Source organism: Cyrtonyx montezumae, unplaced genomic scaffold (assembly GCF_038088225.1).
Source record: "Cyrtonyx montezumae isolate F1298 unplaced genomic scaffold, pur_monq_1.0 scaffold_17, whole genome shotgun sequence".
NCBI classification, from domain to species: Eukaryota; Metazoa; Chordata; class Aves; order Galliformes; family Odontophoridae; genus Cyrtonyx; species Cyrtonyx montezumae.
This window is the reverse complement of record NW_027071903.1, coordinates 24,820,861-24,842,349: the sequence shown is the minus strand read 5'-3', so window position 1 is coordinate 24,842,349 and position 21,489 is coordinate 24,820,861. Positions and strand designations below refer to the sequence as shown.

The 21,489-nt window shown below is 44.7% G+C and overlaps 1 protein-coding gene across 9 annotated transcripts in view; it reads right to left on the bottom strand.

The window, feature by feature from the left end:
• MYO5A (myosin VA) overlaps window positions 1-21,246 on the bottom strand; it is an 89,295-nt gene extending 68,049 nt beyond the window's left edge. For 8 of the 9 annotated variants that reach the window (XM_065733849.1, XM_065733851.1, XM_065733853.1 and 5 more), the window contains exons 1-3: window positions 21,140-21,246; window positions 6,429-6,539; window positions 4,748-4,919 (exon numbers count right to left, since the gene is read on the bottom strand). In XM_065733849.1, coding sequence (XP_065589921.1) covers window positions 4,748-4,919; window positions 6,429-6,539; window positions 21,140-21,166 — 310 coding nt within the window. In that variant the 5' untranslated portion in view covers window positions 21,167-21,246. Of the gene's footprint in view, window positions 1-4,743; window positions 4,920-6,428; window positions 6,540-21,139 lie in introns of those variants that run through there. The other variant, XM_065733857.1, reaches the window with a different exon arrangement.
• Between the last annotated feature and the right edge of the window lie 243 nt (window positions 21,247-21,489).

The following is a 21,489-nucleotide window of genomic DNA, read 5'->3' as shown; positions in this document are numbered from 1 at the left end:
CTAACGTGCCCACAGCACAAAGACGGCAGCGTGTGTGGAGGACCAGGATGGACTGCAAAGCAAAGTCAGTTGAGATCGGTCTGGGACATCAGAGAGGCTATAAATGACGGCTGTAAGGGCAAACACTGGGAAGATGTGGTGTTCCAGGGCCCTGGTGATGCTGCCAGCAGGCATGTCAGTAAATTCTGCAGTAGTATAAACAACTGGGAAGCACCTCTGGATCCTATGGTCCATCCGGATCTGCCAACACACAGGAACGTTTAATCCTTTCTTGTCAACATACCTCAGTGGCTCACGCTGAGCCATAAGGCCTCAAGACTCCCAGGCCTGCTTCAGCACTGAACACGAGCCATGTTTCAATTCCTGATTTCACCAATAATGAGCTACTGCCAAGCACAGCAATGAAGAGCAACTGCATTTTACCTGTGCTCAGTCCAAGCCACTAAGCTGGCTATGCAGCAGCAGGAACTGCAGGTTTAGCTCTGGCACTGAGGGCTGGATGAGGCTCCCTGCAGCAGGGCTCCCGTGGGAGCAGGCACATGTGCCTCACTCAGCTAATTAGCCAGGTCTGCTAATTCACCAGCACTTGTTCCCATACACCATACAGCTGATGTTTGTCAGTGCTTCTGTGCAGTGCTGCTTGTTAGCAAGGCATGCATACCACAGTGGCAACTGAGGAGTCCCTGTGGGACTGCTCATTGCAGGGCAGGTGGGCTAGGTGACCTCTAAGGCTCCCTTCCAACACAAATGGTTTGATGAGCCTATGACTCCATGACTTGCCATGGAGAAAGGGACATGTGTTAGACAACCCAGCCCGTCTCATGCCAATAGGCCAGCTGCCAACAGCCTTTGGCATTGAGGCAGTGATGGATGGGCTCCTAAAGCCTCTCAAGCTTGCACAGATATTCAAAGAGACATTAAAAAAAGCCATGCAAAACTTCAGACAACTCCCTCCTGCTTCAGGCTACAGTGGCAAAAACGAACCCTTGAATTCAAAACTGCAGCCCCATGACAAGTCTCCAACATACTAAAGCACTTAATTCCAGCAGTGGCTTGCAAAATCAACAAGTTACTGCTGTCTGGAAATAACCAACACAAGCGAGGCAGGAATTATGTGCCTTCCATGGAACTTTTAAATCAGTCTACCTCCCAGGATAATAATTCCAAACAATTAATATATAACTTATTTTTACCTCCACTAAATGGTATTGCTGTTTTTATTAGAAATACCACGGACCATCCCACACTGTGTGTGATTTCATTCCTGCAGTTACATGAAATTTTGTTTTTTCTTTATTACTTGTTGCCATTCTTCTTACATATATCCAAAGTAAATGTGGCCAATTCTTTCATTTTGAATGTATTCACCCTCTTTGAATAAACCAGATATTAAGACAAACCCTTTATTAACTTATTAAAGTTTGCTGTCCTTCATAGCATTCATACTATAGTATTTATACTATACATAGTATTTATATAGGCAGTATTTATACTTCTGAACTAATCAGCAATATTTACTGAGTTTCAATCAGAGTCATAGAAGTTCTCCCATAGAGGTGGTCAGATTTTCCCTTGTAACCCTTCAGCTTTGTTCATTAACTCTTAACTCCATATTCTCAACAGTAAAACAAAACAATAAATCAGCTCTGGATTTCTTGTGACAGGCTGCCTTGAAATTAAGAAATCAGGAGTTCTTCTGCTTAAAAGTTTGGGTTACCTCCAAGTGAAATTGTAAATAATTTAACATCCATTCAACCTATTGTACTAAGAAAAGAATAACTGAATTAATTTATAGGGTGATGGAAATCCATCCACTCCCATTCTACTTCTGCTGGTTGAGGATAGTGTTACCATAATTCTCTTGGTGTATTAAAGCATTTTTTAATCTCCTTTGGGCTAAATCAACTGGGTACCTTCACCGAGTATTTAACCTAACCTGGCTAATGTCTGAACCAGAATAAGGAGGCACATACAGTTCCTTCCATGGGCAGAACTTTAATGCATTTTTAAAATGTAATCTTTTAAAGAAGGCAAATAACAGTCACTTTGGACAGAAATTGATAGTGATTTGGAAAGTGAATGTCCATGGCCAAAGGATCAGCTTTTTAAGGGCCAACATTCTAGCTTTATCTTACTTTGTTTACAACATATATATGCCTACCATCTAAGAGAACAAATGCACAGCACACTGTACGACACCGTACTCTTCAGTTCACCAGTTGGTGCAAGAACTCACTCACCTGCACTGTGATAGCTGAAACTGCCACAGTGCACAGTCCACATATTTCTAATTCACCCACCATGCATCTCACAGAAGCATCACTGAGTACTGAGGAGCAGAAGGGCTGATGAAGCTCAGCAGTCCTGATTCACTGAACTCCATAAGCTGCTAAAAGCCTTCCAGTCCTAGGAGAAACTGTGTAACATCAGCCAAACCCACATCTAAAGCAGCACTAGGACAAACATAGAAACAACTTGTCTTCTCAAACAGCAAAACAAAACAAGCAGACAACACACTTCTTTAGAAAGCCTTTTACAAAATGCTAAACATAATCCATGTTTACAAGCAAACAAAACACAAACCAGGCAGACTGTCTCACAGGACAGGCATGGCTGTACTTGCAGACACTACACTCATGAACAGGAAACTATTTACAAGGTCGGGTCGTGAGACTCCGGTTACACAAAAGCCCTTTCACTGAACACTCCCCCATCAGGAGCTTTGCCATGGGGACACTAGGGACAGAAATGTGGGCTATGTCCAAGATGAAGGAGCTGAGAAGTCTGGCACACAGCCTTAGAAGGGGCTGCTCAGAGTGGCTGTGGTGTCTCCACCACTGCAGATACTCTGGTCAAAACCCTGAGCAACCCGGTTCCATCAGAGCTGTCTGTAAGAAGGGAGCTTCCTGGAAGACTCCCAGAGGTCCCTTCTAGCCCAAACCATCAGGTGCCTGTGGTCACACTAACTGCATGACAGGATGAGATGTAGGTATGCATCATCTCCCACACCTACAGGAATGAAGGCTGCCTCAAGCAGAGGAAGGCAGCATCAGACTCAGGTCCACGTGGTCCAGATGCTGCTCAGAGCAGGACTGGGAACAGATGCACTCTGCTGTGCTCCCACAGGTTAGGAACTGCCAGCATGAGCAAAATGTGGCACAACACTAATGCTTGTGCTCTGGCCACTATGAAGTGCCTATCATGCTGCTTGCCTTCATCCCCCACACTCCTCACCACGGTGGAGCTGTAATAATGTCCAGAATGAGGAAATCTGACATGTGGCACATTCCACCTGCAGACAGGATAAGGCCTTATAATGACAAAAAGAAATTTCTACTTCAGATACCAGCAGCCATGATTTGCTGCTAGTTATCAAGGGCCATCCCACAATATGACATCTGCAGCCTCGTGAAAGCCTGCTCTACAGTCTGCAAAGAGGGACAAAGCACAATGAAATCACAAATAGCAAGTCTAATGTATGGTAACAGGGAGAAGGCTCTATATCCTCTGCCACGAGGTAACAAGAACTGAAAATGTCTTACAAACACTCAATTAGAAACAAAGTTAAATTGTGTATTTAAAAAGAAATCATGGGGCATGTTTTCTGCTGGCATAAACCAAGCTCTGATGAAAATGTAAATAGTACTTTGACCACATGTACTGTAAAAACACGTCCTTGTTTTAATCAGACAAGAAGGAAATTTTCAGTATCTCATTTCCACAAATCACATAATCATATTATGTTTTCTTTTACTCAGACCTAAATATTAAAAAATAAAAAAATCCAACAAACAAACAACAAAAACCCTAATGACTTAAACTGTTCCTTATGCACAAGCACAATGTCCAAGATACAGGCAAACTACAGACACATTTGAAAAGTTAACAAACTGTTTATAATGAAAGTTTACATTAAAAAGTTAAAAATGTATATTAAAAAGTTAAAAAACAACAACAAAAACCACAAAACCATGACAATTTTAACTAAAAACTAACATTTAAAAGAAACACACACACACAAGCCCAAAAGCTTCAAGCCTAAACTATCTCTCATTCTGTCCTTAAAACATACAACTCAGCTGCAATTTTATACCTACAATGAAGTGTTTGTTACAGTAACTCCCCACAGTTTGGCTGCCTGAAAATATTACAGGCAATTACAGCTTTAGGTAACCTCTACTGTGAGCTAAAAGGTATTTTTAAACTTCACACTGTTGGTGACTGTGAATGGACAAGCACTGGCTCATGGACTGTTATAAATGTGCTCTCATAGTTCCATCGAATAGAAAACACAAAAAGGAAATTAAAGGGGTATCTTCAGCACAAAGATATGGCAGCTCAGTACAGATGGAGGCAATCAAAGGCAGGAAGCAATAAATCCATCAAACAGCAAGGCTAACCTCCTACATCTGCAGTGTGTGAAGCTCTCCTCCAGCCAGTGCCTACCTACGCATGCCTAAGGGGAAAAACAGTCAGCAAGGAATCCCATGGCTAAAATTGCTGAATACAAATTTTATAAACAGAGTCCACTGGGAAGCTAGAGGAACATAAAGTGAAGTCAATTTTCTCTGAGCCTTAATACTTTCAAGCCTGCTTGATGCACTTACTGTGACAACAAACACAGGGACTTTCACTAGGATAGCCCAACCTATTCTACCATTAAGTTAAAAGTACACACATCAATAATAGACTTTGCCTGTCTACTGCAGTCTTAGTGAATATTACAGAATAAAAAGACAGTACTTGCCACAATAGGTATAAATGAGTTTAGAGTCTATAAATCGAACTTTGAGGTTGTGTAGAACAGCAGGTTCATGGAGATAACTGAGCGCAGTGAGGTCATTTTCACCAACAAGGATGTCAGGGTTTCGCAAGGGGGGGAGTTCCTCAGTCTTTGGATCAAGGAAATATTCTATGTCCTGAAAATCAAATAGAAACACATGTTGAAAGAACTGCTGTTTAGATCTCTTCATTCAATCCATTCTTCCCAGCAAAACATTCTCAAGGTATAAAAATGCAAGATAACATTTACATTGTCTGGTGATTTGGGTTAGCAGTTTGTTCTCCAAAAGTATCATTAAAAAATTCCCAAAGGGGTTTTCTACATGCAACAGGCAACAATAAATGTATTTCATCTTTTTAAACTTTTACTTAAATGAATGCCTTGCTTTTGCTGCCAAATCTTTTTATTAAATAAACTGAAATATGTTTTATCACAAATCCAATTAGTTCTTCATATTATTTTCCTCTTGAGCAGGACAGAGGAAGTAAATTTCCATCTGTCTACAGCCAGCTTTACATACAATAACATGACAAGGAGAATGCTGGAAAACACAAGAATGTTATGAAAACACAAAGTGAAAAAAAAAAAGCTACTTATAATTTGCACAGATGTATGCAAATTAATCTCTAATGCAGATGTTTTAATTGCATCCTCTCTGGAGGAAACAATACTTCATCTACCTGACATTCTCTTATCCCAGTACAATGTGTCTTAACTGGCAAACATCTGCATGCTACTACATTCAATATGCAAGCGTGCAGCATCACTGCACCATTTGGAATGTCGAGAGTGGACCAAAACAGACCTTGCCAGATTTAAAAGGTTCTGCTCATTTTGCCATTTCAGAGATGTGAGTGAGTCAAAGAATGAAATTCATTCAATTAACGTGTTTTAACATAGGAGCTATTCTATACATATCAATTAAAGTGTTTTAAATATTCTATACATATAATCTGCTCATTTTACTTAATTACTATGTAGACCTTCATCTGAAAATAGCATGTAAGCTGCCCACTGGTAAGAAGAAAAGAAATTAAAAATAAATCCCTAAACTACTGCAGTGGGTCTTTATTTTCTATGAGAAGACTTGAAAGGCCACTACCATTATACAGTGACACTAAATAACTACTTAAAAGGCGTAAGAAAAAATAAATGGTCCTTTACTGCAAGGATATGATCTTTTCAGAGAGATGTCACCCTTTCTCTACACAGCATACAGCACCTTTCTGGTAATGCTCTTAATCCTTGCCCCATCCCATCAATGTTGACTTTCTCACGGCCATGCTAACTTGAAAGTCACCATTTCTTTCTGCAACACTATTCTTTTTGTGCCCCACCAGTGTATCAACCAGGGTTAAGGCTTTATCAGCTTAAGTAGAAATATATATATATATAATTGAATAAAACAGGCAGCTGGATATAACCAACATTTTTGTTATCTTAATTTTTTTTTGTTTTTTTTTTAATCAGGCAAAATGGAATTCTGTAAATAAACAATTTGTCACACAAGAAGTAATACTCAAAGTCTGCGGTCAAGAATAATAGCACACGCAAAAATAGGGCTCTAGTTTAACAATACAGCTTTGTGTGTTAGATATATCAGTCTCCCAAGAACAATCAGTTAGGATTTAACATGCGGACGTACTTTGCCCTCTTCAAGTCGAAGCTGAAGAACTTTATCTCCAGGTTTATAATCCTTCACAAGTTCTGCTGACTTCCAGACCTCCTCTGGGTCAGGGATCCAAACCCTGGCATACTGCAATATAAAAACAGCACCAAAAGATCAATGACTTCTTGAAGCAATATCATTAAATCATCAACTTTTATGATACCAAAATCTTTTTTTTTCTCCTTTTCTAAATACATCTGCTTATAGCCAAACCTTTAAGCAAAAGATAAGCTGATTAGCACAGATGAAGAGACTAAGTTATTCTGTTGACGCAAGGATACAATACATGTTGCCTTCATAGCCTTTCTGCAGAAAGAAAAAGCCACTTCCCATGCAAAATAATGCTCCAAGACACAGATTCATTGCTGAAAATCATCAACATGAACTACCTATGTTTTCAGAGGTCAAAAACTTGGCTACTAAAAAAATTACTTAAGAGTAGCTCTTCTGAGCAGATTCTAAATGCTTTGGCAGCACAACACTGTACAAAAACAGCTGTTATTATGTGTTACTTCATGGTAGTCAGTATTAAAAGTGCTTTCCTTTGTAGCTGAAAACAGGGCAAGTTCAAAATGACTTGTCTCCAGAATGCCTGACAATAAAAATCAGGAAGATGTGTTTGAAAGTCTCTCCAAATAAGAGAGAAGTCTAATTCCAGTTGTGATCATTTTCACCCAAGCCAAAGGTACGGGCCTGCTCTCTGTCAGGCTCTTAGAAGTACTACACACATGCCAAACCCATGCAGCTGCCTGGCTGTGTTCTGCAATGCTAAGTCATGGGAATGCCACAACAAAGAAGGGTGGCTCATTCGGATGGCTTCCATTTGGTGTGAACTGAAATGAACAATTGGAACTGCTGGTGTCCCTGTTCATTGCAGGGGAGCTGGACTAAACAACCTTTAGAAGTCCCTTCTAACTTGTGTGATCCTGATACCAGCTGCTGCAGCGTTCACTTTTGACAGCGTGTTAAGAACCTCCCCAAGACTGACAGAGAGGGTCCTGAAAAGAGCTAAGATGGTTCTGAGTGCTCAATTTGTTATCAGTATTAATAGATCCTTTATCATTTTAAAACAAGCTCAGTCCTGCAGTAAGCATGCACCGTGGCAGAAAGGAAACTGGAGGAAACTATTGGACACGAGGAGCTGCTTCTTCCCACTCGAGATCGGCAATAGAACTTGGCACTGCCTCCTTGATGCGGGCAGGAATGCAGCAGCACACTCCCAGGTGCAGTCAGGCAGGTACCGTGCTGCACTGCCCCGGGCAGCACTGCTAACTCAAGCAAAAGTACTGCAGCCCTTTTAATTAGCAGGCTTTGACATCTCTTTTAAAGTACACAAAGCTGCTGGGCGGCAGTGGCTGAGCCCGATGCATTTCTTCTCACAAAAATCAGGCACACTCGCTGCATTCCTCAGCGCAGTCAGTGCAGCAGCTTTGCTGCTGGCATTTGTTGCAGTGTTACTGAGAGTCAGGACAGATTTCCCCCTTACCCTTAGGAACACCCTAAGCCTACTGCGAGGTCATACCGCTACTGAGTCCACAGAAACCACATAAATAGCAACGGCTGAGAGCTTTCAAAAGAAAAGCAAGCCTGCAAAAAAAATGAAAATATAAAGTTATCAAAAGTAAAACTATAGTGCCTGGAAGTATTTCAAGCTTCACAGGGTAATTTACTTCCCAGGCTTTGCAGCCCTCCATCTGGAAAGCCCCCCCTCCCCACAGTGTGTGCCATGGGTAACCTGGTTCTCTCCACAGAGTGGAAGCAAAGAATGAAAAGAGGACTTAAAAATGCACTTCTGCTGTTTCCACTACAGAACATCTTCTCTTCACTTGTTCTTCCAACAAAGGACTTGCTGTAACACTAGGTGTACACATACCCAACTTATCCCAGAGCACCTGGTTGAGAACTTTTCTTTAACTGAAACCCCAAAGCCTGCTGGAGGCTGGGGAAGTTGATCAGTTTAACACAAAGGTGTCATCCTACAAAGTCACAGCAGAAGACAAAATGTGTATGGACTGCACTCGGTCCGATTTTTATGACTTTTTATTCCCTCAGCTAAAGGAGTAGTTTCTCATCTACAACATTTCTGTTGGGAAACCACAAAGAAAAGGTAATACAGAAGAAGAAAGCTGTAAATATCATCAGGTCAGAAGGGCCAGCAGGCTGGTCACACACAGTTTTTCAATGTTAAAAAAGCAGTAGCGTTGTAAGACACAAACTTTGTTCACTTCAGGCAGCAAACATTGCACAGCAGTTTCTAATTATGTGATCTATGCCAGAATGAAACAGGCACCTCTAATTTATTCAGCTGAAACTGTACATTTTCTTCTGTCTACAGAAAGGAAGGAGAAAGCAGAAAACAGATCACCATAGAAACTGGGTTACTAGAGACAGCTGAATCTTCCACATGACATAACCTCACAGATACTAAAGTCATCCTAAGAGCACTAAGCTGTAGCATCACTGTCTAGCCTTAAAGCCCTGCAAAAAAAAAAAACAAAAAAAAACCAACACCTGGTAAAAGCAGCAAGTAGGAGTAAAGAGAGAGATAGCCCTAATCAGAAGCACTGAATCATTTCCCAGCATTCTCACCTCACTAACTTAGCAGAATGGTTTGCAAAATCAGATTTTCATTCTATCTTTTGCATAATCAGTTGACAGTAAAATTCCATTGCCATAAAGCCTTCTGTGCTCTCCAAGCCTAAGCAGAAAGCAAAGAACCAGCACTGGTGGAAACAGGACCAAGGGTCTCTCATCTGGGAAGCACCTTGCACTAGTATGCCTAACATTCATCCTTGTTGACTAATATACAAAAGCAAGCTTATGCCTACACTAAAATAAAACACAATAAACTTCTAGAGACAAGGAATTACAAATCAATCTTCTAAAAAAGAGAGGAAATTCTAGCCAAAAATAACACTAAAATTGCAGTAAAATGACAGAAAGAATCGAATTAACTATTACTGAAATTGCACTCAGTGAACCAGAATGAAAATGTTGATAGTGAGATAACAGTTGGATTGACACAAGGAAAAGCAGTGAATGATGCTTTAGGAAAATATGACTGTAACTTGCTCTAAACTAGCTTCAGAAACTATCAGAATGAATAGAAGGCACACTGATGAGACAGCCGTGAATTCAGAAGGAAGAAGAAATAACTGAATGCATATAAATGGGGTGATATCAATATCAAATTTCTTGGCTAGATTCTTCCAGCCTCAGCAGTGACATCAAACAGCATTACCTGCACAGTCACACAGACGTACAGAATCACCAGGCCCTATGCTGGAAGGACAACTGCTGCAAGGCAGTACAGTATGCACAGCTATTGATAGGGCAGCTCTGGAAGAGTTCTCAGCAGAACAAAAAGACAGGACAGCATTTGCATTTCCCATCTGCGAGTCAGAGATTTCACTGTATTATCAGAAATCCATATAATAAGAAAGTCTAGTAGAAAATTGTACCTCATGATTTCATCTTAGATCACATGAAGAAATCAGCAGACTATAACAATTATCTACCAAATGAGACCATATGACTCAGAAAGCTTCTCTTCTGAGATGTTAACCTCTTGAAGCACAAACTGACACTGCTGACGGAACAGAATTAGAAATGCAAGTGGCTCAGCATTGGCTTCAGCAGTCGGTTTTCCACTTCCATTGCATAACCACAATTATTGCAGGAGATGCAGCTATTTTTCCAGCTTAACAGCTCTTCTGGGATGCACTGAAGGACTTCACAAAGTCATCTATTCCCCTAACTAAGACAAACAGGAAATTTCAACTCAAGAAAGCTGTCCCTAGCTTCTTAGGCCTGCCCTTATACTTGAGCTCCTATGGCTGTCACTTGATCAAAGATGACCAAGTTTTTCATTTACAGACAGCCTTAAAACCCACAGCCGTTCAGACGCCAATCATGAAAAACTTACAACAGACACTACCTCTCCCTCCTTCACAAATGACATTATTTTGGGTAGGAATAGAGCAGTTTGTTAATGTCTGGATCTGAGAGATACTCATGCAGTGTGAGCCTGTTGCTACCTCAGAGCACGGCCACCTGGAGAGAGCAGTCTGCTGTAAAGGCTGGAAAAGAAAAAGTGTCTGTTAGCAAGGCATGGCTACAAGGCAGTCCAAAAGCTGTGAAAGGCTGTGTGAAACAGCTGACCTTACCTATGCAAAATGCTTATTTATTGGAATGGGATTTCCTGAGCTGTACGAACTCCTTGGGTAGGACTGCTCTGAAAGCACCATTCGATGCTATTGGGATAATTGGCTTTCAGCCTGTGTTCTCCCTTACACTGATCTCACAACAACAACACCACGGGTGGCAATTCTGAACCTAAAAGCACTTAGAAAAACTTTCTCTTATGTGCTAATAGCACAAGCAGATGCATGTCCAGGTGAGTAACAGCCTTAAACTCAAGTCTTAACTTGATCAGCCTAGATCCCATGCAACGATCCTGATCAGTAACACAGGAGGCAGCATCAGGTCCTAGTTCTCCCAATGCTGAAACCAGTACGATCTCTGCAGTCCTCCCATACAGATCCAGACCTGAGGAAGCACTGCATTTCTAGTAACTAAATCACTGCTGCTGGTTGCATTACGAAAAGAAAGATGAGATTTTTGTGACCTTTTAGAAAAATGGCCAGGAAGGATCAGAAAGTCACCAAAGACTTCTTTTCCAGAACAAGCAAGATCCAAAACCTAAGCAACTCCTCTAAACTCCTGTTATGACCTGAGGGAAACGGCATCATTAACTTTCCAAGAGAATCACAACAAAAATTATTGATCTTCTTAACAGCAGTAGCATTCTTTTGGCATGGAGTGCACTTTCTGTCTTGTTGCTCAGCAACAGCCATTTCTATATTTCTCACACCGTTTAAGACCTAATATTTATTACATATCAGTTTAAGAAGACATTAGTATGATATATAGTGGGGACAACATCCGTGACCATCTGTATTAATACTTTATCTGATAAATAATCTCACATAAGCTGTTTCTCTAATAGGAAGACTAAAAGACTGCCATGTAAATCTCCAACTCACAGGAAGAGAAATTTCTCTCCCCACGTTCCCCAGACTTTTGATTGTTATTAATATCTGAGTTTCTTAGAACTGCTGAAATCTACAGATATCTTGAATAATTTGCAATCAATTTTCTTCTGCATCTAAAACATATTTTGCATATTTTTAATGGGTCAAAGAAAGAGAATTCAGCTAAATATTTCTGCCTGAAACTTCTGGAGCAGTTCTCATTCCAGGCTTGCAGGGAGAATAAGCAGTCCTGCATTCTAACAGCTCTTTGTTGCCTTATAGCTAGGAAACCATCACTTCTCTCTCAGACCTCATTACTCTCACATGGTTACAAGCAAAAAAAGGAAAAGAGTTCTTAGTTTTTATTGGACTTTACTGCTATATCCTTATGAGATCATAAAATTAAATGAAACAGAAGGTCAAGTCATTGGTGCCTTGTCATACAGCTAGTCTGTAACACTGCATAGTCAGTCCTTCCATATAATCCAAGGACTGCTAAACTGAGAAACTCAAATGTCTGGAGGAATCATTTGGACCAGCAGCTCCTTCTACTAACAGCAGTGTAACACATTTTAAGGCCAATTTCAAAATGCTGAACTTTAAGATGTGTCCTTGAGCTTAAACAACCCGAGACTTCCTCCTATAGAACTAATCACACTGATATTCTGAGATGCTCTTACATAGAGCTTTCACTGAACTCCATACACTGACATCATCTTTAATGGTTACATAAGCAGAACTAGGAAAGGGATGGAAAAACAATGTAGCATAAAGCCCTGGGACAACACAGTACCCCTGGGACCAGAACGGCAGATGGGAGTCCTGGGGCACGCAGGCGGCCGCGGTGTGACTATTAATAAGCACATGGGGCATGGCTTACAGACTCATCCTGAGATAAACAAGTAGAAAACGAGTCACGAGCAACATCAAGTAATGCCACCAAATGTTTCAGTCATCCAACCAGGCCTCTGAGTTACTTTTTGCTGGTCACACACAGAGACAGACCTGAGGAGTACACACTGCAGCACAACGATAGCTCAACAACAAGAGCAAATGAAGAGTGAGCTTCAAAGAGCAGAGCAGCACTGCCAGGAACCTGATAGATGCCCGAGGTCTCCATGCGTTTAACCATCACTGCAGAGATGAACTTAAGAAAAAAACAACATAATAGTTGGGGCATACAAACCAAGCGTAGCAGCTTGGCTGTGTCACTGCAGAGCTAACCAGCACGGCAGGCTCTTCTGAAGGTTGCTCTGGGTGAAAATAAAAGCTGAAACATGAATGTGTAACTGTATGCACAGGTGAATGTGTTATGGCTGCATCTCCCTCTCTGCTAAGCAACTGCCCCAAGCTAGCAGCCACACTGCAGCACGGGGCCACTGCCATTCTGCCACAGCTCCAGCAACCAAAGGATGGCTGCAAGGATGGAGAATGGTCTGAGGGCATGGTGTGCAAGCAGCCTTTTTCTTTAGATACTGAAATTATAGCAATCTTTTGGATGACATTCAGACAAAATGATCCCCCTGGAAATCCACGCACTGGGAGTGATATCAAACCAGAAAACCTTTATTTTACACTGTCAAATCTATCAAAAAATGTGACTTTTCCTCATCTTTGTAAGCTTTACTCTCTACACTTCATAGAGGTTGTACTTGACCTTCTCTTTATGTCACAGGGAAAGACAGATTTGGTTTATAATTAGTCATTACTATATCACACAACATACTAGCTATCAAACTGTTGCCTATTCAAACAGCCCTCTAAGGAGCTGCACGCAGTAACAGCATTTACCAGTCCTTGCTTTACTCCCAGCTCCCTTTCCACACCTGGCTGCCCACCCTCCAGCAGCAGCCCCCTTCAGCCAGCTGCCGCAGCTGAAATCCTGGTTGTGCATTTTTCAGCTGTGATGCCAGTTGCACAGACAGCTGAACACCAGCACACAGCTCAGAGAAGTCACACGCAATCCTGCTTTGGTATATTTTGAGTCTGACCACATGACGTTCCTGATAGGGTTTAATTAAGGCTGTGTTATCAGTTACACAAAGCTACAACCCGCTTTGTAGTGTCCGCACAGACATAGGAAGCTCAGCACAGCTCCCAAGGAAGTGGGAACATTTTGGTCATCACTTGAGGCACAAACAGCCGTATCACCAATTTTCTGAATTAACACAACGATCCCACTAACTAAGCAACAGCAAACTGTGCTGAGTACAGTGTGACACTTGTAAAACTCGAGGTTTGGCTCATACCCACATAACGAGGTACACAGTGCATTGCGTCTCAACCTCTGCCATCAAAATGAAGGCCAACACAGAATTACACACTGGTGATTTCAAAAAGAAGTTAATTACAAGTCTGCCCTAAAATACCTCCTGGAACATTCAACCTGAAAAACATGTTACGAGAGTTACAGAATAGCGGCCACAAAAAAATTAAGGGCAAATGAAAACCAACAGCCATCCCCCAAATATTAAGCAAATGAAAGAAGTTGCACTGAAGGAAGAATATTAGGAAATATTGCACTATGTCACGCTTGTCTCCAGACCACGGAAGACCACTGCAACTCATACAAATCTTTGCATGTTGATTTTTACATAACGTTGATTTCATTTCCTCAAGTCCTTACATGGATTTACTATTTTACAAAAGTATTCTTCAGTGATTTTCCCCACAGCCCCTGAAGGTTCACCTGTGACAGGCAGGAGAACCACACCACTTCGTGCGACGTGCCACACAACCCAAGCTGTGCCCCGGGAAGGAGCTCCCAGCTGCAGCTGGATGCCCATTTTAGGTTCATAGGCGCAGAGAGAGGAAGCGTTGTCTTTTGTCTCAGTGTCAGTGCTTCAGCAGAGAGCCATCTGCATCTCTGGGATGAGACTATTTGGTGTATCTAGCACTCCCTTAGACAGGAAGGAGAAATAAAGGCTTGCATTGATCAGGCAGATGCACTGAGCTATGCTGTGCCGCAGCACTGGAGCTGGAGACAAGGAGTTATTGAGAAAAAGCAGCACAGCCACAGCTGATCACCTGGTACACAGTGGCACAGGAAGGTGAATATTCAGGTCTGTAAGGCACCTAGAGCACAGTCAACTGCTGACCTACCTGTGAGACACACAGCAAAAAATGGAAGGAAAGACATTTGGTATAAACACTGACAGTAGGCAAGGCTGTACTTTTCCGAGTATTTTTCTGTAAAGTTGGGATCGAGTCCAAACAGTCCTTCTGGTTTCACTTGAGAACAGTCACACAAAAAGTAAAACACCTGCTGGGAGTTCTAAAAACCCAAAATGAATGACTGCAAACCACTGCATTCAGCTAGTGTGCAACTGGTTATTCTTTGCTAAACTGTACAGAGGTGTCAGCTTGAGATGCAATTATATTAAAACAGAAATTTCACTGCCTTGGCCTAATTTACTCAGGGAAAACCAGTTTTACTCAGCTAACCCAGAGCAAAATTCAGCCATTACAGCCAAGTCTACACCACCAGCACCTTGCTGCAACACTGCAACACAACCTGACGTCAGTGAGCCCATTAACAAAGCTATATTTAGTCTCACCATCTTTCCATTGGTAATTGACAGTTAAGTCCTCATGCAAGGAACTAGAATTGGTGCGAGCAACCTGACAAACTTCAGCACAGAGCCAGTGGGCAGGGTGACATCTGCCAGATATCCTACACCAGAGCTGGGGAAGCTGAAAGCAGAACTGGGGCCACCAGCCACAGCGGGGCTCAGAGTGTGCTTAGAGGGGAACCACAGCATTTCTAACTGCACAGGGAGAGCCCACAGGAAGCTCCTGGGTGGCCAAAGCCATATGCCCCAGCACTGCCAGCACCCTGCCTCAGTCAGCATGGGGAGCTCCATGAGACACGGCTGTGTCGGCCATAAGAGAGGAATCAAAGCCCTTCGCCACAGCTTAGATTTCTGCACCATACTCAGCCTTCAAAAAGGCATATTCCACTACTTTTCTCTGCAAACACTGACAGCTGACTGCTTGTACATCATTTATACTGCCCTTGTATTTCCATTATACAACTGTCAGAACAAAGAGATGCACTCTGACATCAAATTTGAACAACTTCTGCAAGTACTTCTCCTCTAAGGTTCTTCGCAAGGAGACGACGTCCTAAACAAGGAAATCATTGCTGGACATGTTTGAAAATAGTCCTCTCTGTGTAACTCCAGATCATAAACCAAAACTCTATTTCCTTGAAGCTCTTACTAATAAGCTATTGTAGGATTAGATCAACAGTCTCCACCTCTGTTAAAACCAAGAAAACAGCTGAACGTATTCTACTTACTTGAACGTACATATATTCTAGACCGTCTATTTCCATCTTGCACCTCTTGTGACACAAATTCTCAGCACTTTCCAAGGCAGTTGGTGTTTCTTTTCCAGGCAAAATAGGCTTAACCTCCATGGAAAATATTTCTGTCTCTCTGTCTTGGTGCCCAGTAATTCATAAGGCAACTTGAGAATCTCACTGGTTCCCTCAGCAAAACAGCTGAGGTCATCTGCTTTAAAGATATGTATGAATAACCCATGGAGTCTGCAGGGTAACGTGTGACACGACATGCTGGGGCAATGAATTCCCTCATTGTTAGGCTGACCCACAATATTTTAGTTTCTCTCTCCAGCTCTACAAAGAGTGTCCTGCCATAAATCAATGAGCAACTGCAGAATTCTCTCGGCTTGTGATAATTGAATGGAAGAATTCAAAGGCACTGCAAGTAATGCAGCAATACTTCATGATTTTTTCACAGCCATTTACAAAAGACCATATGGGATGCAAATCTCTCAAATAAGTCTCTCTTCTTCTATATTTAGAACTAGGCTAGAAGCATGCAGTTTGCATCTAACCGCACAGCAATCTAACAAAACTTTACATGACAAGTCACAAGTCATACTTTCCTTCTGTGTTAACTACCTACTATAAAGAGAGAATGAGAGCTCTTTGAAGCACTGCTGCCTTAGCCTTTATATTTAATTTTAAAAACAAGACTCTCATCACACCAAAGCATAAGCAGCCTGGAAGAGTCTGCTCTCAACCATCTCCGTTGTCTCCTCTGAGCTAAGTAAATTCAGCGAGCCAATTATCCTGTTAATTATTGGTGGCAGATTTTATTTGATGTGAATTAACCTGAGAGCTTTACGGGTAACCATACCTGAATGATCTTGACAGCCTATCCTCCAGCTCAGTCCTGATACTGTTCCCTCAGTCCTACCATCACTCTGGTGACCTATCATTGATATCTCCTCATCTTCTTATCTCCTTTTCCCCTAACACTTTAAGAAGCTTTACCCCAGCCTGGAGTAGCTCCATGCCACTGTTGCTCCAAGAATGTCTCTGACAGCACTTCCTATTGTCCTGCAGTAATGAGACAAAGAAACTAAATCCGTCTAATAAGGAAAACAGATGCTGTAAGGACAGAAAATTTTTGCTTCTTTTATCACCTTCTTCAGAATTTGCATTAAAATCCACAGATATATTGGGCTGGTATGTGTAATACATATTCAGTAGGAGTAAAGTCTTTATTAGTGGTGCCTAACATTTCTTGCCTTTTCTTTCCAGCTGCCTAAAGCCCAGTCCAGTAAGAAGGGTCCTCCTCAGATTTAATCATGCCAAGTGACGTCCTGAGTCAACTCAATGCTACAAACCCTCAGACAGAACCACTTCTCCACCAGAACTGGATGACCCAGAGCAGCAGGACACCAACTCATCAGGGCCATCTGTTCAGTAACTCTGATGCTCTTTGTGTTGGTGCAGCACTGGGGAGCTCAGGTGTCCTGCACCAAGCCGAGGAGAAGGCAATGCTGAGGAGAGGGCAGCACCGTTATCTCCCTGAGCTGGTGGCGAGACCGGAGTGTGGGACATCCTCCTGAAAATATGCTCTTGCTATTAAACATTAAATCTGGGCTTTATGTAGCCAGGTCATATCATAGTGCAACACTGCATACCCAGAGCTTAACACTGAGAACTTGACGGGCAAGCATCCTAATGATATGTTTCCCTTTGTTTTCCTGCACAAATTATTCTGGGCAGGCAAATGATGGCAAAATTATTTCTCAGCAATAAGAGGAAATAGAAGGTCAAAGCCTTGCAGATGTACAGGCTTGATTTCAAAGCACAAAATTAAGCAATAGGATTACTCACACCAGTAAAGATAAAGCTTTGTAGAGGAGCAGAGTTAAGCAAAGCCAGGGTTAAGCAAAGCCAAGTCATTCTGAGAACACAAAGGAAATGATGCAGTCCCAAGCAAAGGCTAACACAAAGCTCAGCCTTGGCACAGGGCTCTGCCCAGCACATCCCTGGAGGTCTTTCTGCTACCGTTGGTAAACGAGTCCTTAGCAATCCCATCGGATCCATCCTGCACGCAGCTCAGATGTAAAGCCAGCAGGAGGAAGAAATACTGTACAAAGAGCCTTTGAGTTCAGCACAGCTCGGGTGCTCAGGGCCTTCGGATGCATTCCCACTTACTTGATAGTTTTGGTACAGATTTAAACCACCCAAATTCTTAGGAGTGTTGTCCTCCAAGACAAAAATACACATGTGTGCTGTGCTATGAGCAGGACTAGTCTACAGCAATAGCTTAAGTGAAAAGATGGACAGAAGAGGAAATAGTGAAAGTTGCAGACATGAAGGAAATTCCCAAGCAACACGGGTTGCCTCTGACACAGACTGTACTTTTTGCAGCAAGAACCACCTATTTCTCAGGGAAAACACAAAGTTCTTCCCTGCTGCAGAGAAGAGCAGAAGACAGCACTGCTTGAGTTCATCACCACCATGAATGACCGGCAGCAGTCCGTCCCCACACCACTCCTTGGCCCCGGTCCCACTGTACTAATGCTGCAGAGTCAAGCCTGACCGCCACGGCAGTAAACACTGCTGCACCCCACTGAGCACAGAGCTCAGCCAGAGATAACCTGCACACCTCCAGCACGCAAATCAAACAGCCCAACACGGAATGTCCAGACACATGCAGGTGTCAAGACTCCAGGACCATAAGCCCAAGTCACAAAGTCGGAGTTACGTGGGGTCCTGTAGGCAGATGCTGGGTTCTGGTTTCTCAGCAGCCTGCAGTCACCAGCCCCACTGCACTCTGCCCTTGTCAGCCACACTGCCCACACCTGGGTTTACTGACACCTCTTGCTTTTATCTCATTAATCCTATTAAGAACAGACCACCAAAACCAGATCCTGCGATACGGGATGCTTCTGTGATTTCAACCAACTCAACCCACTCAATGTGCAACTTCAATAGCAGAAATTCTTTAATTCTGCAGAGATTAAACGATGAGTCTCACTGAAGAAGGAGATCAGCTACAGCGAAGTCTCAGAGCCAAGCAGCTACCTGCAGACAGCACAGCAAGAAAGGAAATCTCACAAATTTCTGACCCATGCAGTTCCCTCCGACACTTCCCCATGTCAACTCTGCTACAAACCCTCAGACAGAACCATTTCTCCACCAAAAGTTGTGGCCAGCTGCTGAGCTCAGCTCACCCATGCTGTGGTGGGAGGGCATCAGAAGGAGGGCTCAGAATGGACATTTCTGCCACTGTCACCGACACTGGGTGAGCTTGACTGAAAGATGCTGCAAAGGGAGAGTCGCAGCAGGGATCAAAGCGAATGAATGAATGAGTTGGTCAATAAGTAAATATAATAAACCTGGCCACACCAAACTGACACAGAAATACCTTGAGGGGGCAAAGCAGTGGGCTGCAGGACAACAGCATAAAGCAGGAACGACCCAGGGAAAAAAGGAATGAAAATGAAGCACGTTACAATTCCACACGGTTCCTGAAGTCCCAAAACTTTCAAAAACCACCTTAGAGCAGATCTATCCACCTGCCATTGAAAGCAGTCCTACGGGACAACAGAACACAGCCCAGGGCACCACATGCACTAAGAATGCCAGGGACACAGCCCACAGAGCACCCCAGCACTGACACTAACACCTCCCAGCAGAACCTGTATTCGTAGCGCTGCTGGGAGCAGCGATGTGCAGCACAGCTCAGGCCATTGCTCAGTCAGCTTTGCCAGCCCTCCAACTTGAGTTCACACCTCCAGATGAAATACAGCGATGCAGAGCAGCGTGGCTGGCTGTATCTGGACAGACACCCTGAGATAAGATTTCAAGTGAGCCACCTTGCACAGCGGTCCCCATTACTGATGTATTTTCCAGCCACTACCAGTGATGCCCAGCACACAAAGACTGCATGGTGGATGGTGGGCAAGGGCAGGTGGCCACAGCACACTGCTCCAGGGCACACACACAGCACGCAGGCAGCAGCAAAGTGCTGCAAATGCATTCCCTCCCACACCCGCCCAGGGCACACCTGCCATCAATGCCACGTGCTGGGTGTGGTGCTGCATTGGAAGCTCTGGTGCTTTAAGGAGCTGCCCTGAATGACAATCCCGGCTGCGACTGCCAGCACAGAAAAGATGTGAAAGTCACTCTTTCTGTGCCTGCATATGGCTCGAAAGAGGACAAGAACAGCCTCGTGCCAGGGGGAAGCTGCTGTCCTTGGTCATTCAGCACGACTGCTATCGGAGGATGGAACGGTTTTACCTTTTTGCTCTTTTTACCACTGTGCACTATGACCTTTAATCTGTGCCACTTAACCCGGGATGAGCTCTGCTGCCACTACTCATGGAGAAATCACAGCTGACAGAGCAGCACCACGGCCCTGCCTGGGCACAGCAGAAGGGGAGACACTCCTGCAGCTGCCCCACAGCCCTGCACAGTGCGGCTCCACAGCAACTCAGCTGTACAGGGCAGCGAATCCAAGGTCAGCGTTTGACATTAAAGACAAATACTTCCAATTAACTCATAAGGAGAGATTTTAACTGTCATAGTAAGAACATCCACAGAGTGGGAAATCAAGAGATAACTTCCCAAAGTAACTCCTCGAAGAGCAGAGCACCGCTGAGTGCTTGGGAACGGCCCCACAGCTCCATAGCTCTTTTGACCTGAATCTTCTTCCCGTTCTGCAGAGATGTAAGAGATGCAGGTCCAGGGGGCAAGGAGTGGAGATGCCAACAGACACTCAGTGTGATCCTGAGGATGGGATGGGAGTGTAGCACACGTGGCTACGGACCCCGACGGCTCTCAGAGGGCCGCACGTGGACTCGCCCAGCTTCCCAAAATGCCACTGGAGGATTCTGACGGCGTTCGGGGCCGGTGACCCGGTGCTCCCTCCTGCTCTGCCGGCCGCTTTTCCCAGCCGTTCTGCGCCACGTGCGGCTGAACAACGGAAACAAAGCTCCGGACGGACAGAAGCCCGGCCGCACCGCGGTGCCGGCGCGTGGGGAGGACCCGCGTGGGACACGGGGCGCTGGGGCGCCGCGCACGCAGAGGAGCGGCCCGCGGAGGAAGCGCACGCGTCGCCGCCGCCGACCGCCGTCCGAAGGCGCAGTGTCATCCCAGGGGCGAGGCTGCACCGCCCGCCGCTCCGCACGGCAGAGGACGCCCCGCGGACCCCCGTCCCGACGGGCAGCACCCACGGCCGCCACGGCCCCGAGGACCGACGCCGCCGCCACCCCCTCCCCGGCTCGGGCCGCGCCGCCGAGTCCATCTTGGGGCGAGGCCCGGCCCGGCGCGGACCCCCCCGCCGCTCCCCGCCGCCCCCGGCCCGCGGCCCGCCGCCGCCCTACCTTGGTGTACAGCTCCGAGGCGGCCATGGTGCGGGGCGCGGCCGCGCTGCGGCGGGCGGCGGGGGGAGGATGCTCAGGCGGCGGCGCGGCGCGCCATGTTGCTGCTACCTGGCGGGCTGCGGGGCCCCGCTCTGTGCATTGTGGGAGCGCGGCGGGCGGGCGGCGCTGCCTCCCACCGGCGGGCGGGCGGCGGAGTGCCCCGAGAGCCGCGCCCGGCACGGCCCTGCCCGCCGCCACCGCCGCGCTGAGGAGGGACGGGCGGCCCCGCCCGAGCGCGGTGTGCGGCTGTAACGCTCGGGCCGGTGGCGGAACGCTGGAGAGCACCGGGCCCGGAGCAGCGCGCGCAGCTC